Source organism: Heteronotia binoei, chromosome 15 (assembly GCF_032191835.1).
Source record: "Heteronotia binoei isolate CCM8104 ecotype False Entrance Well chromosome 15, APGP_CSIRO_Hbin_v1, whole genome shotgun sequence".
In the NCBI taxonomy this organism is placed as follows: domain Eukaryota; kingdom Metazoa; phylum Chordata; class Lepidosauria; order Squamata; family Gekkonidae; genus Heteronotia; species Heteronotia binoei.
In genome coordinates, this window is record NC_083237.1 from 8,833,203 (window position 1) to 8,848,423 (window position 15,221).

Genomic DNA, 15,221 nt, shown 5'->3' on the forward strand with positions numbered 1-15,221 from the left:
CACCAGCGGGGCACCTTGGTGCAGTCAGATGGCTGTACCATATCATTCCCTTGGTGCAGTTTGGGCTTCTTTTCCCCCATACATTCTTAGTAGTCATGTGCATATGTTCTCATGCACTCTAGGCAGTTTTTTAAAAAAGCTCTCTGCCACACTGATTGATTTCTAAGGTGTCCCTGGCTTGCCTTAAACTGTTGGTCTGGAACCAGCCGAAGAGTATGATTATGCCGCCGCTGTGAAAATTGCATTGTAGATATGTCAAATGTTTGTTTTATTGTGATTTCTAATTCTTAATTTGTCTTAAAGGTGAATTGCTTACAGGCTGTTAAACTTAATGAACTTGATATAAAAATGTTTTCAGCAGACCACCTCCACACTGAGATGAATATTTTATATATTTACATAAATAAGTCCTAGGATGAGACACAAGACACCTAAATTATATTTGAATTAACTTTGAGACAAATCCTTTATTTTTACAGACATGGCTGGCTGTGTAAAATGCCAAGAAGACCATTATCCAAGCAAAGGCCAAGATGGATGCATCCATAAAGTTATAACCTTCTTGTCATTTGAAGAACCTTTAGGGATCATTTTAGCCCTATTAGCAGCATCTTTTTCCCTTATCACACTTGTAATTTTAACAATTTTCGTTAAGCACAGAGATACAGCCATTGTCAAAGCCAACAACCGAGACATCACTTATGTTCTCCTAGTCTCCCTCCTGCTCTGCTTCCTCTCTCCCTTGCTATTTCTTGGAGAACCAAGCCATGCGACCTGCTTTATTCGTCAAGCTGCTTTTGGTATCATCTTCTCTGTGGCCATTTCTTGTGTGTTGGCCAAAACCATCACTGTCGTGGTAGCTTTTATGGTCACCCAACCTGGGTCCAGTTTGAGGAAATGGGTGGGGAAAAGACTAACCAATTCAATTGCCCTTTTTTGCTCCCTTATTCAAGCAACCATTTGTATGCTGTGGCTAACAACCACTCCCCCTTTTCCAGATTTTGACATGGATTCTTTGATTGAAGAAATCATAGCAGAATGTAATGAAGGGTCTACCACCATGTTTTACATTGTTCTGGGCTACATGGGACTTCTGTCCCTCATCAGCTTGACTGTGGCTTTCTTTGCAAGGAAGTTGCCAGACAGTTTTAATGAAACCAGATTTATCACCTTCAGTATGCTGGTCTTTTGTAGTGTTTGGATGTCCTTTGTTCCAACCTATCTGAGCACTAAAGGGAAGTACATGGTAGCTGTGGAAATCTTCTCTATCTTGGCATCTGGTGGTGGGCTATTGCTTTGTATCTTTTCTCCGAAGTGTTATGTGATTGTGTTTAGGTCTGAGCTGAACAACAGAGAGCAACTAATTAGGAGGAAGAATTAATGAATATAGGATTGTAGCTATGTTTTATTCTTCCCCTTTCTGCTGGATTATAAATATACATAAAGGATCATCAAGCAGTCAACCTCAACTGATATGTTACCAATCCAGATAAATGGCAGATGGAGAACAAAACATGTGATTATTGGATGATATATTATTCTTTTGTTTGTTTTTGTTTTGTTTAATTCCATTATTCCAGATGTAATGCTACATTTTCCCAGCAGCCTCTGATTTTCTGTTTATAGAATTTATTTGGATGCATTCTCACTTTTGTTCATGAATGGATGCCAGTAAGTAATGGAACAAAATTGGAGTCCAGTGGCAACTTTAAGGCCAACAAAATTGTATTCAAGATATGAGGTCTTGTTTACATGCACAGTTCCTCAGAAGGGAAGGGAAGTTAGTTAGTTAGATTAGCTGTAAACAGAAGGGAAAGTTAGGTTAGTTGTAAATGAGTCTGGTGCCATTTGACATGTACTGGGAAAAGTCAGGAATGAATTGTCCCAGTCACCCTGCAAATGAACAACAGAAATCAACCACAACGCCATGTAGTATTCCTTTCCTCACCTATGTATCCATGTAATATCAAAAGTCGAACTCGGTTAAATTTAGTGTCCTCAAATATTGCGCTTTTTTTTTCATATGTTCTAAAATTTTCCGCAATCCATTCATCCACCATCTATGGAAGTCCTGGTATTGTTTTTACTGCATGGCTGTTGGATAGCAGTCATCTGTTTCACTTACTTTGGGCTTCTTTGTCCCAGATGTTCTGCTGCTGCAGTTCCTAAAGAATGGGGATGGATACCAGGGGGTCCCAGGTTTGAGACCAATGCAGTTGAGGCATGGAAGCTTTGGAGAAACACCATTTTGTTTGTGTTTACTTGTAAACTGGATGAGGAGAAACTGTTGAATTTGAGGCAGGCCTTGGCCTAGCCTCCTCCTCATTCTCCCCTCCCCTCCTCTGAGTAACCAGTAATCTGAGGGACCTAGAGAGAACAGGAAGTCCATCATAGGTCTATCCCAGAACACTCTAGATGAGTGGGCCAGTTCCTGGACAGGAACTGCAGTTTATATTACTGTTTTGGGGATTGAAACAGTTCTGTTCAGTCATCAGTTGGAGCTTGCTAGAGGCACAGCTATGCTCCTATTCTAAAGGTGGTGGCCATGTTGGAGAATATGTGCAACCATTTCATCCAGAATAACTAAGTAAGGTACCTGCCCTGCATGCCATCTAGTTAGGGCATGAGTTTAAACAGGGAGACAGCTGGAGCATTTCTGTCTGCTTTGATTTATGTCTTCCACTCACTTATATTTTGCATACAAATAGTTATAAGCTTTAAATATTTTTTTTATTATTATTGTTAAAGGATTGAGTCCCTCTGTACAACATAGTTTCCCCCAGCTGCTTGGAAATGCTAAGAGTGGGGCAGGGAATCTCTAGGGTGGAGAAAAGTGGCAAAATGGCTAGTTGCTAACTCTCCAGGGGAGTTCCAAAAATATCTGGAAAGCTCCAAAGTGGGATCCTACTGACATGGGAGGGAGGCTAAGTTGGGAGGCTGTCCCACTTAACCAGAGCCCAAGACAGGGACAGTGGCAGCAGTAATACCCTGAGGCAGTGTTGTGGAATGACCCTTTCTAGTCAGAATACACAAAAGGGGTAGACAAAGCCAGGGCCCACCAGCTGACGCAGGCCCAGTCTCCCACAGTTGCTATTTCAGAGACCAGTGGCAATGACGCACGTGCAGGTTCTGACAGGATTGCCTCTAGAACTTTGGCTGATTCCTGTCATGTTAGACCCTTGCTTTTCTTGTCTGTCCCTCCTAGACCAGTGGCCTTGGTTCCTTGGGCTCTTGCCTGAGGACTCTGGGACCATTACTGAGCTGCCAGTTGGGTTGCCAAACCAGGATCCCCTGGTTTGAAGGCGCTCCCCCCACTTAAGGCTCATCAGAAAGTGAGGAGGCAGTTGAATGTTTGCTGCACACCCTATTATATCCTATGATGACTGGTACCCATTGAGTATAATGGAGAACTGATGTGTGGGGCTCTAGAGGGGGGCTTTTTTTAGGTAGAGGCACCAAATTTCAGCATAGCATCTGGTGCATCTCCACAAAAAACAAACAAAAAAATCCAAGTTTCAAAAATATTGGACCCGGGGGTCCAGTTCTATGAGTCCCCAAAGAAGGTGCCCCTATTCTCCATTATTTCCAATGAAGGGAAGGAAACTAAAAGGAGCAAGGTCCCTTTAAAAGAAATGGCCAGAACTCCTCTTGAAGTTCAATTGTCCTTATTCCTTGGTTCCACCTTGCTCCTGGTCCCACCCCCAAAGTTCCCAGGTACAGGCATCTCCTGAGCCAAACCTGGCAGCCCAAGTTTGAAGGAGTCATAACAGCAGTACAGGATGCAATGGGACGTTTTTCTCCGGAGTTGCTCTTCTCATTAGAGCACTACAGATGTACAAATCTGATATGTGACTTCTTTGAGGCTCACAGGGGAACAGACAGGGCTGTAGCCAGGATTTTAAAAGTCAGGGGACTTTTGAAAAGTCAGGGAGCACCCTTTCCTATCCATTGTGGGGGTTGCCGCTTCTCAGAAGCTTTTTGGGGTAGGAGCAAAAGTTGGCTCTGAAAGTGGCCAAGTTGAGGCAGCCAACCCTAAAACTTTGGAGCCAAGAAGGGACTGCACCTTGTGTGCCAGCAGGGGGTTTCCTTCCATCTTCCTGGAGAGCCAGTTTGGTGTAGTGGTTAAGTGTGCGGACTCTTATCTGGGAGAACCGGGTTTGATTCCCCACTCTTCCACTTGCACCTGCTAGCATGGCCTTGGGTCAGCCATAGCTCTGGCAGAGGTTGTCCTTGAAAGGGCAGCTACTGTGAGAGCCCTCTCCAGCCCCACCCACCTCACAGGGTGTCTGTTGTGGGGGAGGAAGGGAAAGGAGATTGTGAGCCGCTCTGAGAGTCTTCAGAGTGGAGTGCGGGATATAAATCCAATATCTTCTTTTTCTTCCGCTCCCCCAACACAGCACTTTGCAGCCAGCAGTTCCATCCATCCCTCCCCAGCCCATTCCTCACAGCTTCCTCCACTTCCTGCTCCTCCACCTCCTTCCTCTCCACCTGCTGCTTTTGCTGCTTCACTGCACAGTGCCCAGCTCAGCTCTCCAGGCTCCAGCTACCGCTGGTGACACTTTGGCAGCTAAGCCATGGCAAAAAGAAAAAAAAAAAGAAAGAAAAAAGAAAAGAGAAGGCTGTTCTTCAGAATCCTCGTGGAAGTTGGGTAAGGGGCTTTGCCTGGTAGTCAGGGGGCAGTAACCCACAGCCCCCCCTCCCATGGCTACAGAAGTCCTTCCAGTGTTAAAATACATTATCTTTTGCTTTGAGGTTACCACGTTTCCCATCTTATTTGTTGCCTTAACTTCAGTGGCCTAGACTAGGCCTTTATTTTCCTGGCTCAGGAATGAACCAAGGGCTCTCACAGTTAGAACTTCTATGGGAGTCTACGAAGGAAATCCAGATTTGCAACACAGAGGAAGGCAATTGGATGCCACCTGTTCATGTCTTGCTTTGAAATGCCCATGAGAGATTGTCATAAGTCCTCTCTGTCTCGACAACACTTTTCATCACCATCTTGCTCTTGCCCCCAGAACCAGCCCTAGGGCGCATGAAGCCCCAGGAAGGCTCCCTGGCCAACACCCCCCAATGCCCTCCACCGCCATCCCCCTCCCTTCCCTTCTGTGCCCCCCAGAGGCTCACCCCAATGAGGCCGGGCCCTACTGGCTTCGAGGCAGCCAGCCAGCTGCATTTTTGAAGTGAATGTTGAAGGATGCTTCTTCCCTCTCCTTTCCGAAACTGGAAGTGAGGGAAAGTGAAGACACCTCCTCCTCGAAGCTGGTAGGGCTCAGCCTTATCACAACGAGCTTCTCCCAGGGAGGGGGTGGGGGATGGCAAGCTTCTCCGGGGGGGGGGGGGATAGAACACAGCAGATGGGAAGGGAGAAGGCTGGCAGCGGCGGTGGGGGAAAGAAGAGAGAGAGGCAGGGCTCTTTTTCTAGCAGGCGCTCCTTTGCATATTAGCCCATGCCCCCCGCCCCTTATGTAGCCAATCTTCCTGGAGCTAACAGTAGGCCCTGTACTAAGACCCCTGTAAGCTCTTAGAGGATTGGCTACATCAGGGGGCATGGCCTAATATGCAGAGAATCTCCTGCTGGAAAAAGAGTCCTGGAGAGAGCAAATATAGGTGGTTGTGTTGGGCACTGGAATGGTAGAGCCCATTTTGGCACACCCATTTCCAGCACCCTAGGCAACTGCCTAGTTTGCCTAGTGGGTGAGCCGGCCCTGCTAGCCCCTGTATACCATCACAAATGCTACTGAAACTGATATAAATACAGAGACCATGCATAAAGTTGCCAAATTTTGTTCCCATGCAATCAAATTGCATTTTATGGTTCTTACAAGTCAATGTCGAGGTAACAGATTGTAATTTTAACCAGTGTATTCTAGTTAATATTTTTCTGGAGCCATATAATCTTTAATTTTTTTTATTATATTTACTATATTTATTAAGCTAGGGGATGTTTGTATTATTTGTCATATCTCATTATTCATAGTAACGTCCTATAGTTTATTTTCACATTTATTTTTTAAATATCTTACGTTTTAGCTATTTAGATCCATCTTGATTTTTACAATTTTTCTGTGGTTGTTGTTGGCCTGCATTGTGCTGTGTATTTGGTCATGGACCGTAATAAAGCAAACTGAACTGAACTGCTTAATCACACACGCACACACACACACACACACAGTCTCACGTTGATCTTTGGACCTCCTAAGGTCAGTTCCTTTTTAGCTTGCTCTGTATTGTGGCTTTTGTGATCTACATGGTGCATGGACCTCAGAGTCAGATCTAGGGAAACTCATGCCATTCCTTCAGAGGCCAGATCCAGTTCACATATTCTGTATTAGATAGCCATGTCATATGTCTAGCAGCACATTCATTTGACAGCAGATCCTGAATACTCTTACATTAAAATACATTAAAATATAGTGGAAGATGGGTTTAGTATATGTAATGAGATAAACAGCCAATATCCCTATTTGAGTATGTCACTACAGCTAAAAGAGTACTTTGGATCTCCTGAGGCCAGTTCCATAATCAAAAACTTTAAGCCCGAGGAGTATTTCCCAAAAAAGGAACAGCAGTAATTAAGTTTGGAAAAACTAGTGAAATACAAGTGAGGCCGAGAAAAATCCTGACATTGTTGAGGTAAATATCCTCCTCTGCAAGTATCCTGTTGAGGTAATTATTCCCCCTGCAATTATTTCCCAACCCACATTAATCAATGTAATCTCTTCACTCAACCAAAGCTGCAGTGTCTTTGCATAATATATCGGAAAATGCCTTTCACCAGTCTGAATTATATAAACTCCTGTGTCACTGAGAGGTAGGAGAAGGCATGGCAGGGTTCTGTCGATATGGCATTTCATAGTCTACTTTGATAAACCAGGCTTCAAACTGTTGCATTGACAAATCCAGCAACTTCCCATACCAGGATGTTGAGGCTAATGGCATTCCTTCTTCTGCTACCACTTATCCCATGCAAAATAGGTAACAGAAAAACCTCGAAGGAAGAAGCCATTCCAGTTCCACATGAGTGGTATCAGGCAGGGCACCTTCTCATTGGTGGCATTTCATCTCAGATGATTTATAATCTTCACAAACTGCCTTTTGATAAACATCCATCTCAGGACCTGTTTAATGATATACAGTAAGAATATTTTCCCCCCAGTTCCTAACGGTAGACATGTGAGATATGGCACAGATACCCCATCAGGTTGAACAGGATAAATACCTGTCTCCATAGCTGTCAGTATAACATAATAGAATGATGTGGCCCAACAGGAGTCCCTGATCATGGCTTAATGATGAAGAACTAGCAAGACCTTCATTCTGTCATACTGTTCTTAGTATTCAGAAATGAAGTTTTGGGCAGAAAGAAATAACTATCAAGAAAGGCAGAGCAAACATTTTTCCTTTGATGTGTTCAATTCCAGCAGGGCTTTTTTGAGCAGGAATGCTGTTCTGGCTGGCTTGGTGTCAGGGAGTGTGGTGTAATATGCAAATGAGTTCCTGCTTGGATTTTTCTTTTTTTAAAAAAGCCCTGATTTCCAGTATACTAAAATCCACAAGGAGACAGCTGGAATTTTGCAAACTAACATATGGTGTAAAGGCAACTTAATGGCTCTCTGGGTTCAAACAAAATTACATTAGTAGCTCAGCAATTTCAACAATAAATGGAAGACTATCCTTGTATTGAAATCAGAGATTGCCCTTGTAAAATGATCTGTTAGTATAATTCTACTGCTAATGATTGTTTCACTCAATTTTAAGTGTGATGATTAAGTACTACCAACACAACCTAGCACTTGCATTTGCTGTAAATGAGATCAATGAGAATCCCCAGATATTGCCAAATGTCACCCTTGGATTCCACATCTACGACAGCTACTTTGATCTGAAAATGACTTCCCGTACCACTCTGGACCTGCTTTTCAAGTCGCGGAGGTTTCTTCCTAATTACAAATGTGGCACCCAGAAAAATGTAATAGCTGTCGTTGGAGGACTTGATGCTGATATCTCTTTCCATATGGCAGATATCTTAGGACTCTACAAAATTCCACAGGTATGATCTATGCATGGAATGTGGAGTGATTTCCCAAATTAAACCCTTTGAATTCAGGGAATGATACTGAGGAATAGGAGGAACAGTTTGATTGAGCTACTTCCCACAAGACAAAAACAAATGAAATACTGGTTTAGCAAGATTTTGCTAATGCCTAGGGATTTCTTTCTGATTGTGAATATTGTATGCAGAGGTGACCTCATATCTGGTTCATATGCTAGTTTAATATGATTGTATAAAGTTATTTTATTTTTGAAAATTAAGTATAACAGTTACAGAAATATTGGATTTGTTGCCTTTTAATAGAGATTAAGAGTTATGTTTGTCCTAATCTTGCTCCCCCCCCCCCGTATATAACAACATTTTACTCTGCATAAAGTACTGTGGTATATATAACTTTGTAAAACATCTTATTTAGCATTTAAGATAATATCCAATTTGCAATCAATCAATCAATCAATCAATCAATCAATCTATAGATAAATAAATAAATATCTTCTAAGGATAAATTAACTGAATTGGGCTGGAATTTTGACTCCTAAGCTAAGAATACTGCCTTGCTCCATCCCAAGCCAAACAAAAGGGAATATTTAAATACAAAGAGAAAGAAGGGATAGCATAAGTTAGAAAGAATTATCGTGAGAGAAATTGAAGGTAGGTTGTTTTAATAGGTAAAATGGTTTTAGATTCAGTATATTCCAGAAACGGAAGCCATTTTTCTTCAAAAGATGTGACTTGGGGTAAATGTCAGACAAGGAAAGTTGTGCTGTGATTTTCTCCATTATTAAAATGTCCCAGATTTTTGAAAAACAGAGTTCAAGTGATCGTAAGGTGTTGGATTTTCATAGAGATACTGTAGCCGTTTTAGCAGCTGTAAGATGACTTTCAATCAATTTGCGAGAAAGCTTTGGAATCTTCAAAGTTTGCCAATATTGTAAAAAAGAAAAAAAGTCTTCAGGAGAGTGTGGGATGTTGTAATCAGTAATGTGCTTAACGTGTTCAAGAATCTGTCTCCAGAAAGGTTCTATTAGTGGGCATTGCTGCCAGCAAAGTGCAAATTTACCAATATTTCCACAGCCTTTCCAACATAAGTTGGAATATAATGAGGAAATTTAAGAAAGTCTTTTGAGGCTTTGGTACCATCGGGTTAAAATCTTGAAGTTCTGCAGCTTCATATGACGAGATGATGAATTGGCCAAAGCAGATTTTCCAATTTCTGACCAGTGCTCCTCTGTAAGTTCTGTAACACAGTCTCTGTTCCAAGATTGTTGATAGTGGAGTATCTTTGGTTTGGTATTAGTAAGCAATATTTTGTAGATTTGTGAAGTCAGATCTCGAAAGTCACAATCAGTCATATCTAGTAGTTTTTCAAAGGCTGTCTGTGGAGTCTGCAATATTGAATAAAGCTTTATCTGTGAAGCTACATGTCGTAATTGAAAATAAAAAAAAAACACCATGGGATTTTTACCTTTAACCGATTCTCAAGCATCTGTTTTGGAAGAAGTTCCTGCTTCGATGCCAAGTCTTTTAATCTGGTGATTCTGGCTGGTCTCCACTTTGAGATGGGTATAGGATTCGAAGTTGAGGGAAACCAATTTTGTTGCAGAAATGTAGCATGTCTAGAGATTTTTGATAAGAGTTTGTGCTACAATGAGTCCTATGTTTTGAGTAAAATGGAAAACAGTGGATTCTGATGTACTTTTCTAGGTCTCGATGAGGGAGACGACAAAAGATTTCTGGGACAGACATGGGATAGATCAATGGAAGTAAGGTTAGCGTCCAATCTGCGTAATGAACATTTCTGATAATCTTTACTCCAACTGAAAGTATAGCAGTTCTGCGGTAAAGTGTCACATCCAGAAAATTCAAGCCTCCTTGAATGTAGTGTAATCTTTTGAAGCCAGTCCTTGGCTTTTCGTGATGTCATAGAAACTCATTGAGAGTACTTTGTCATTGCTTCAGTGTAAACAAAGGAATGCTCAAAGGAAGCAAGTGGAAGAGGAAGAGAAGTTTAGGAAGAACAAATGATTTTCTTAAGTGGTATCGATCATACCAGTTGAGTGACAATTTTTCTCATCTTCCAAGATCTGATTTAATGCCGTGAAATTTGTTAAGGTAGTTGATTTTCAACAAGTCTTTAATATTAGGTGTGAGAAGAATGCCCAAATAAGGCAAAGAGCTGTGTGAGCATTGAAATGTGTAATTTTCTTTAAGAACTGTTGTCGATGTTATCTGGAAGTATTGCAGATTTTGAGGTGTTTATTTTCAAGCCTGAAATTGTGCTAAACTGCGATAGAAGGTTTTGTAGACAATGGAGTGAGGACTGTGGATCTGTAACATACAACAATATGTCATCGGCAAACATACTTAACTTGAATTCTTGATCATGAAACTTAACTCCTTTAATGCAGGCGTTATGATGAATTTCACTTGCTAAAGGCTCTAAGGCCAAAGCAAACAATAAAGTCAATAATGGGCAGCCTTGGTGCATACCTCGTTGCAATTAAAAGGTTGTAGAAGTTACACCATTTACCTTGACTTGTGCTGTGGGAGATGAATGAATGGAAGATATTGTTCTGATGAAGTTATCCCCAAAGTTCATATGCTGAAGTAAAGAAAGCAAGTAGGTTGTTTGCAGAGAATGGAAAGCTTTCTCTATGTCCAGGGAAAACAACAGAGTTTCAGGGCTCTTTGTAAAACATGTAGAGATGATACTTATATTTTTAATAATATTCTTCGTTAAATCACGGCCTGGCATAAAGCCGGATTGGTTAGGATGAATGTATTCAGCAATGAAGGTTGATAGACGTCTAGCCATGAGAGATGTGAAAATTTTATAATCTTGATTTAGTAAAGATATAGGTCGATACGAAGATGGAAATGTGGTGTCTTTACCTGGTTTAGGTATTACTTACGATGGAGGCATCATTCTAAGATTGAGGTAATTTTCCAGAGGACATGATTTCATTACAGGCATCTGCTAGAGGGGAAGCAAGCACAACAGCTATTTTTTTAATAGAACTTCGGAGGGCATCCATCAGGCCCAGCAGCTTTATTATTCTTCGAAGTTTTTATGGTTTGAAGAATTTCCTGAGGTTCAATAGATTTATTTAATACCTCTCGATGAGCTTCTATAAGAGATTTACTGTAAGGACTATCTTTGAGGTATTCCGCAATTGAGTTCAGTGATGGCTTTTTAGAGGTGTATAAAGTGCTATAATATTTCACAAATACAGAGGCAATTTTCTGGGAATTAGAATGCAGACTGTTGTTCTTGTCTCAGATAAAAGTTACCATTCTAGAGGAATGCTGTGCCTTTACTCTCCAAGAAAGCAAACGTAAAGCTTTGGAAGAATTACTCCATGTCTTTTGCTTCAAGTATAGGAGATTCCTCCGTATATTGGAGCATTCTGTTGTTTCCAATAACTTACGAGCTTGTTTTAATTGATTGTAGATTTTCTTACTACCAGTAGTTTTGTGGAGTTGTTCCAGTGACCAATTTTATTTTTCATTTCTTCTATTACAGCTTGATTTTGTTTTTTCATATGTGACATCATGGATATAACTTTTCCTCTGAGAACTACCTTGAGAGCATCCCAGCGGATGGTCGGGAAAGTTTCATCTGGTCGATTCTCTGATAAATATTGATGGATGCTGTTTTCTAATTCAGATATGTGAAGGTTAGAGTAGAAAAGGGCTTTATTTAATGATCAGGCAAAAGAGCGTTTGGCTTCTTTATCAAACTGCATATCACAGGACACCCAGACATGATCTGACCGATTCATATTTCCAATGTCTGTTTCTTTTAGTCTTTTCATTAAGGTAGCAGAAGTCAAAATAAAATCAATTCTGGTATAGACATTATGTCTCTGGGAAAAAAAGGTAATTTTTTTCAGTTGGATGCGTCCAGAAGATGAAATTCATCCAATAAGGAAGCCAGTTTTGTATTTTGGGAGCCTTGTTGTCTATGATGAGAGATAGGGAGAGAATGATCTAATTCATTGTTAACGATGCAATTCAGATGTTCACTTAATATCAACTCACCTTCTTGGAAGGAACGAAGTTTCAGAAAGACATCTTGCAGGAATGTTATCTGGTTTTCATTTGGAGCATAGATTGAAGCAAGAGTAACTAGTTGATCCCCTATGGAACCTTTGACAAAAATAAATCTGCCATGCTGATCAATTTTTGTGGCTTTGTGATGAAATTGTACTTTGAGAGCCGAATCGAGACTTCACGCGATTTGAAAGATCCTGTGGAATGAAATCTGTGTTGGATACAATTCGCTTTTAGAAGAGGCTGTACTAGAGAATGTAGATGTGTTTCTTGGAGAAAACAGATGTCAGAACATAATTTGGATAAATTAGAAAGTATCCTCTTGCTTTTGTTTGGATTTTGAAGATCTCTAACATTAAGAGATGTAATGTGCATTATTCAGTTCAATCCAAGCCGCAGTTGAGCGGAAAGAGGTGACCACGTGAAAAGAGAGTCAGAGTATCTAGAAGTCAAAGCAAAGTGGAGAGAGAGAGAGCAAATAATTATAAAAATGACTGGTTTGTGAAAGATGACGATTAGGTAATTAAGGTAAGGGATAAGAACTTAGAGAAAATACAGAAGTCTGTGCAGTTTAGAATGAATGAAATCAGAGATAAAAATATAGATTGGTTTTATTTATTTATTTATTTTAAATGTTGGGTTCGGGGTACACAAGGTAACGTGCTGTGTAAAGATTCCTAGAAGTCAAATGATAATAGAACTAAGCTGTGTAGAGAAGGCAGTACTATACTACTCAAATGAGAATAGGTAGATTACAAGGTACAAGTGATCATATTCAGATTCCTAATAATGGAAAATAATTAATTATGAAAATTAATGAGATAGTTAATAAGCATAAATATTATATAAATACAATCAAGCTAATAAATAGTAGACGGTATCTATATGACAGAATTAATTGTAATAAATAATATAAATTTGATGAATTATCTAATCACAACTACCTATGAATCAATTATGATCCGTTAGTTACCAATAATCTCCCAATAATGTCAGCTGAAGTGGGAGTATGAGGATATTACAATAAATGGTATATGCAGACTTGGGGAAAGTTATTCAAAATTATGGGGAGACTGTGGATCTGCGCAGCAAAACTACTAAATCCTTAGAGTATTAAGTTTTCTGAAATACAGCAACAGTATGTGTTTAACACCAACCTGGAGTGTAATATTGCAATAACAAGATATATATATATATATATATAAAACAGAACTATATTCTAAATATATCTGTCTCTAAGCATTTTTTCTTATTTTCTTTCTTTATATTGGATCAGTCTAAAACTAATGAATATAAAAGGATGTAATTGGAACTGTAATACTGTATAGTAAAAAACAAAAAAAAAACACCTTGACTGTTTCACACATAAATTCACACAAGTTTAAAGAAGTGTAACAACAATAAGACACAGTATAACAAGTAAATCCTTAGAGTATTATAGAAATTTCCTGAAATATAGCAGGTTATATATATAACACAGAACTATATTCTAAATATATCTGAGTCTAAGCAATTTTTTTTCTTATTTTCTCTTTCTTTCTCTTAGATCAGTCTAAAATTAATGTAAAAGGATGTAATTGAAACTGTAGTACTGTATGTTTAAAAAAACCCTTAAAACTATTTCACACACAGATTCATACAAGTTTAAAGAACTAACAACAGTAAGGCTGGACGCTAAGGCAGACTGTTCAAAATGCTGTCAGAAATCAATGCAAACACACACACACACACTCAAACTCACTAACTGGCTAAGAAAGGAGCAACTGAAACAACGTCTCCCCCACTCCAACCTTACAGGATGCCAAACAAGCTAAACTTTATAACGCTACCCACATGACCAAGGTGACACACTAGGCACTTTGATGAGGCAAGCTTAAAATCATTGCAGCAACAAGTAAACACACACAGTCAGTTTAAAAGGTTTTGAATTTTGTTTTCAGTCGGAGGAGAGGGTGGCTGCACCCGCTTCCTCTTCTGCATTTGTTTAGTAGGCAGAGGAATCATCAGGGCTTGTAACAGAGAGCGCCCAGAGTCTAGGTCTGAGGCAAAATAGAATTTTTCCTTATGAACGACTTGAATTCTTGTCAGATCTCTCCATGTATAAGGCATCTCTGCTTGACGAAGTGCATCAGCAATTGGTGTCAACTCTTTTCTTTTGAATAGGACAGCAGGAGGGAGGTCTGGGAAGACCAATATAGCCATGTCACTAAACAACAGTGAACCTCGGGAACAGACTGCTTCTAGGATCGCCTGACATGAACGGGAATCAGGCAACGTTGCTATAATGTCCCGGGCCCCCTGCATTTAGGATTGTTCAGAGGCCCTAGTCGATAAGGTTTTGAAATAACCAAGGCTACTCCTTCTTCTAACTGCAACTCCTGTGCCAGCCATCTCATAAGTAGATGTGTCCACATTTTGAGTAACTGACTTTTCAAAGCCTCTAAATTTTAGGTTACAGTGGCGTACAGAGGCTTCTAGTGATAAAATTCTTGTATGTCGGCCATTTTCTAAACAGAGATCTTGGTAGCCATTTTGAAGGGATGTACTCATTTCAGCTGCTGAGTTTGCTTTTTTTGTGGTACTGTCTAGGGCAATTTTAAACTCTGCAATCTGATTGAAGAGTGGCTTTATCATAGCGTTTATATTATTTAGGAGTTTTTGTTCATGTTCGTTAAGAAGAAATTCAAGTCTGTCTTCTTGTGAAGGAGAGCTTTGTGGGCTTATCGGTAACGCTTCCATGTCGGTGCTGCCCTCTGTTTCCGTTATACGGTGTGCTCTTTGTTGTTGAGAGAAAAGTTCAGGAATCAGTTTAGAAGAAATTTTAACCTTGTTTGAATAAGATTATGACCACATCTGAGATGTTTTTTTAGATGTCCATGTTTAAGGTAAGAAAGACTTAGAAGATAGTTATTTTTCTATAAATGTGTGTGGAAGTGATCAGCAAATCAGATTTCTCTGGATAGAACTCTCAGAAGACACTAGGTAAGATTTCTGTTTATAAGTATGACTTAGGTTTTTATAAAATTCCTCAAAGCAATATGAACTCCATTTTGCTTTCAGTTTTTAGTTTCCAAATGTGATCGAGAAATGCTAGGGAATCTGATTGTATTTGTTC

At 39.9% G+C, this 15,221-nt stretch overlaps 1 protein-coding gene across 1 annotated transcript in view; it reads left to right on the forward strand.

The window, feature by feature from the left end:
• Positions 1-1,381, forward strand: part of LOC132584651 (vomeronasal type-2 receptor 26-like) — a 29,763-nt gene extending 28,382 nt beyond the window's left edge. Inside the window, exon 4 of the mRNA XM_060256552.1 lies at positions 480-1,381. Within this exon, the coding sequence (XP_060112535.1) occupies positions 480-1,381 (902 nt within the window). The remainder of the gene's footprint in view (positions 1-479) is intronic.
• The last annotated feature ends 13,840 nt before the right edge of the window (positions 1,382-15,221 follow it).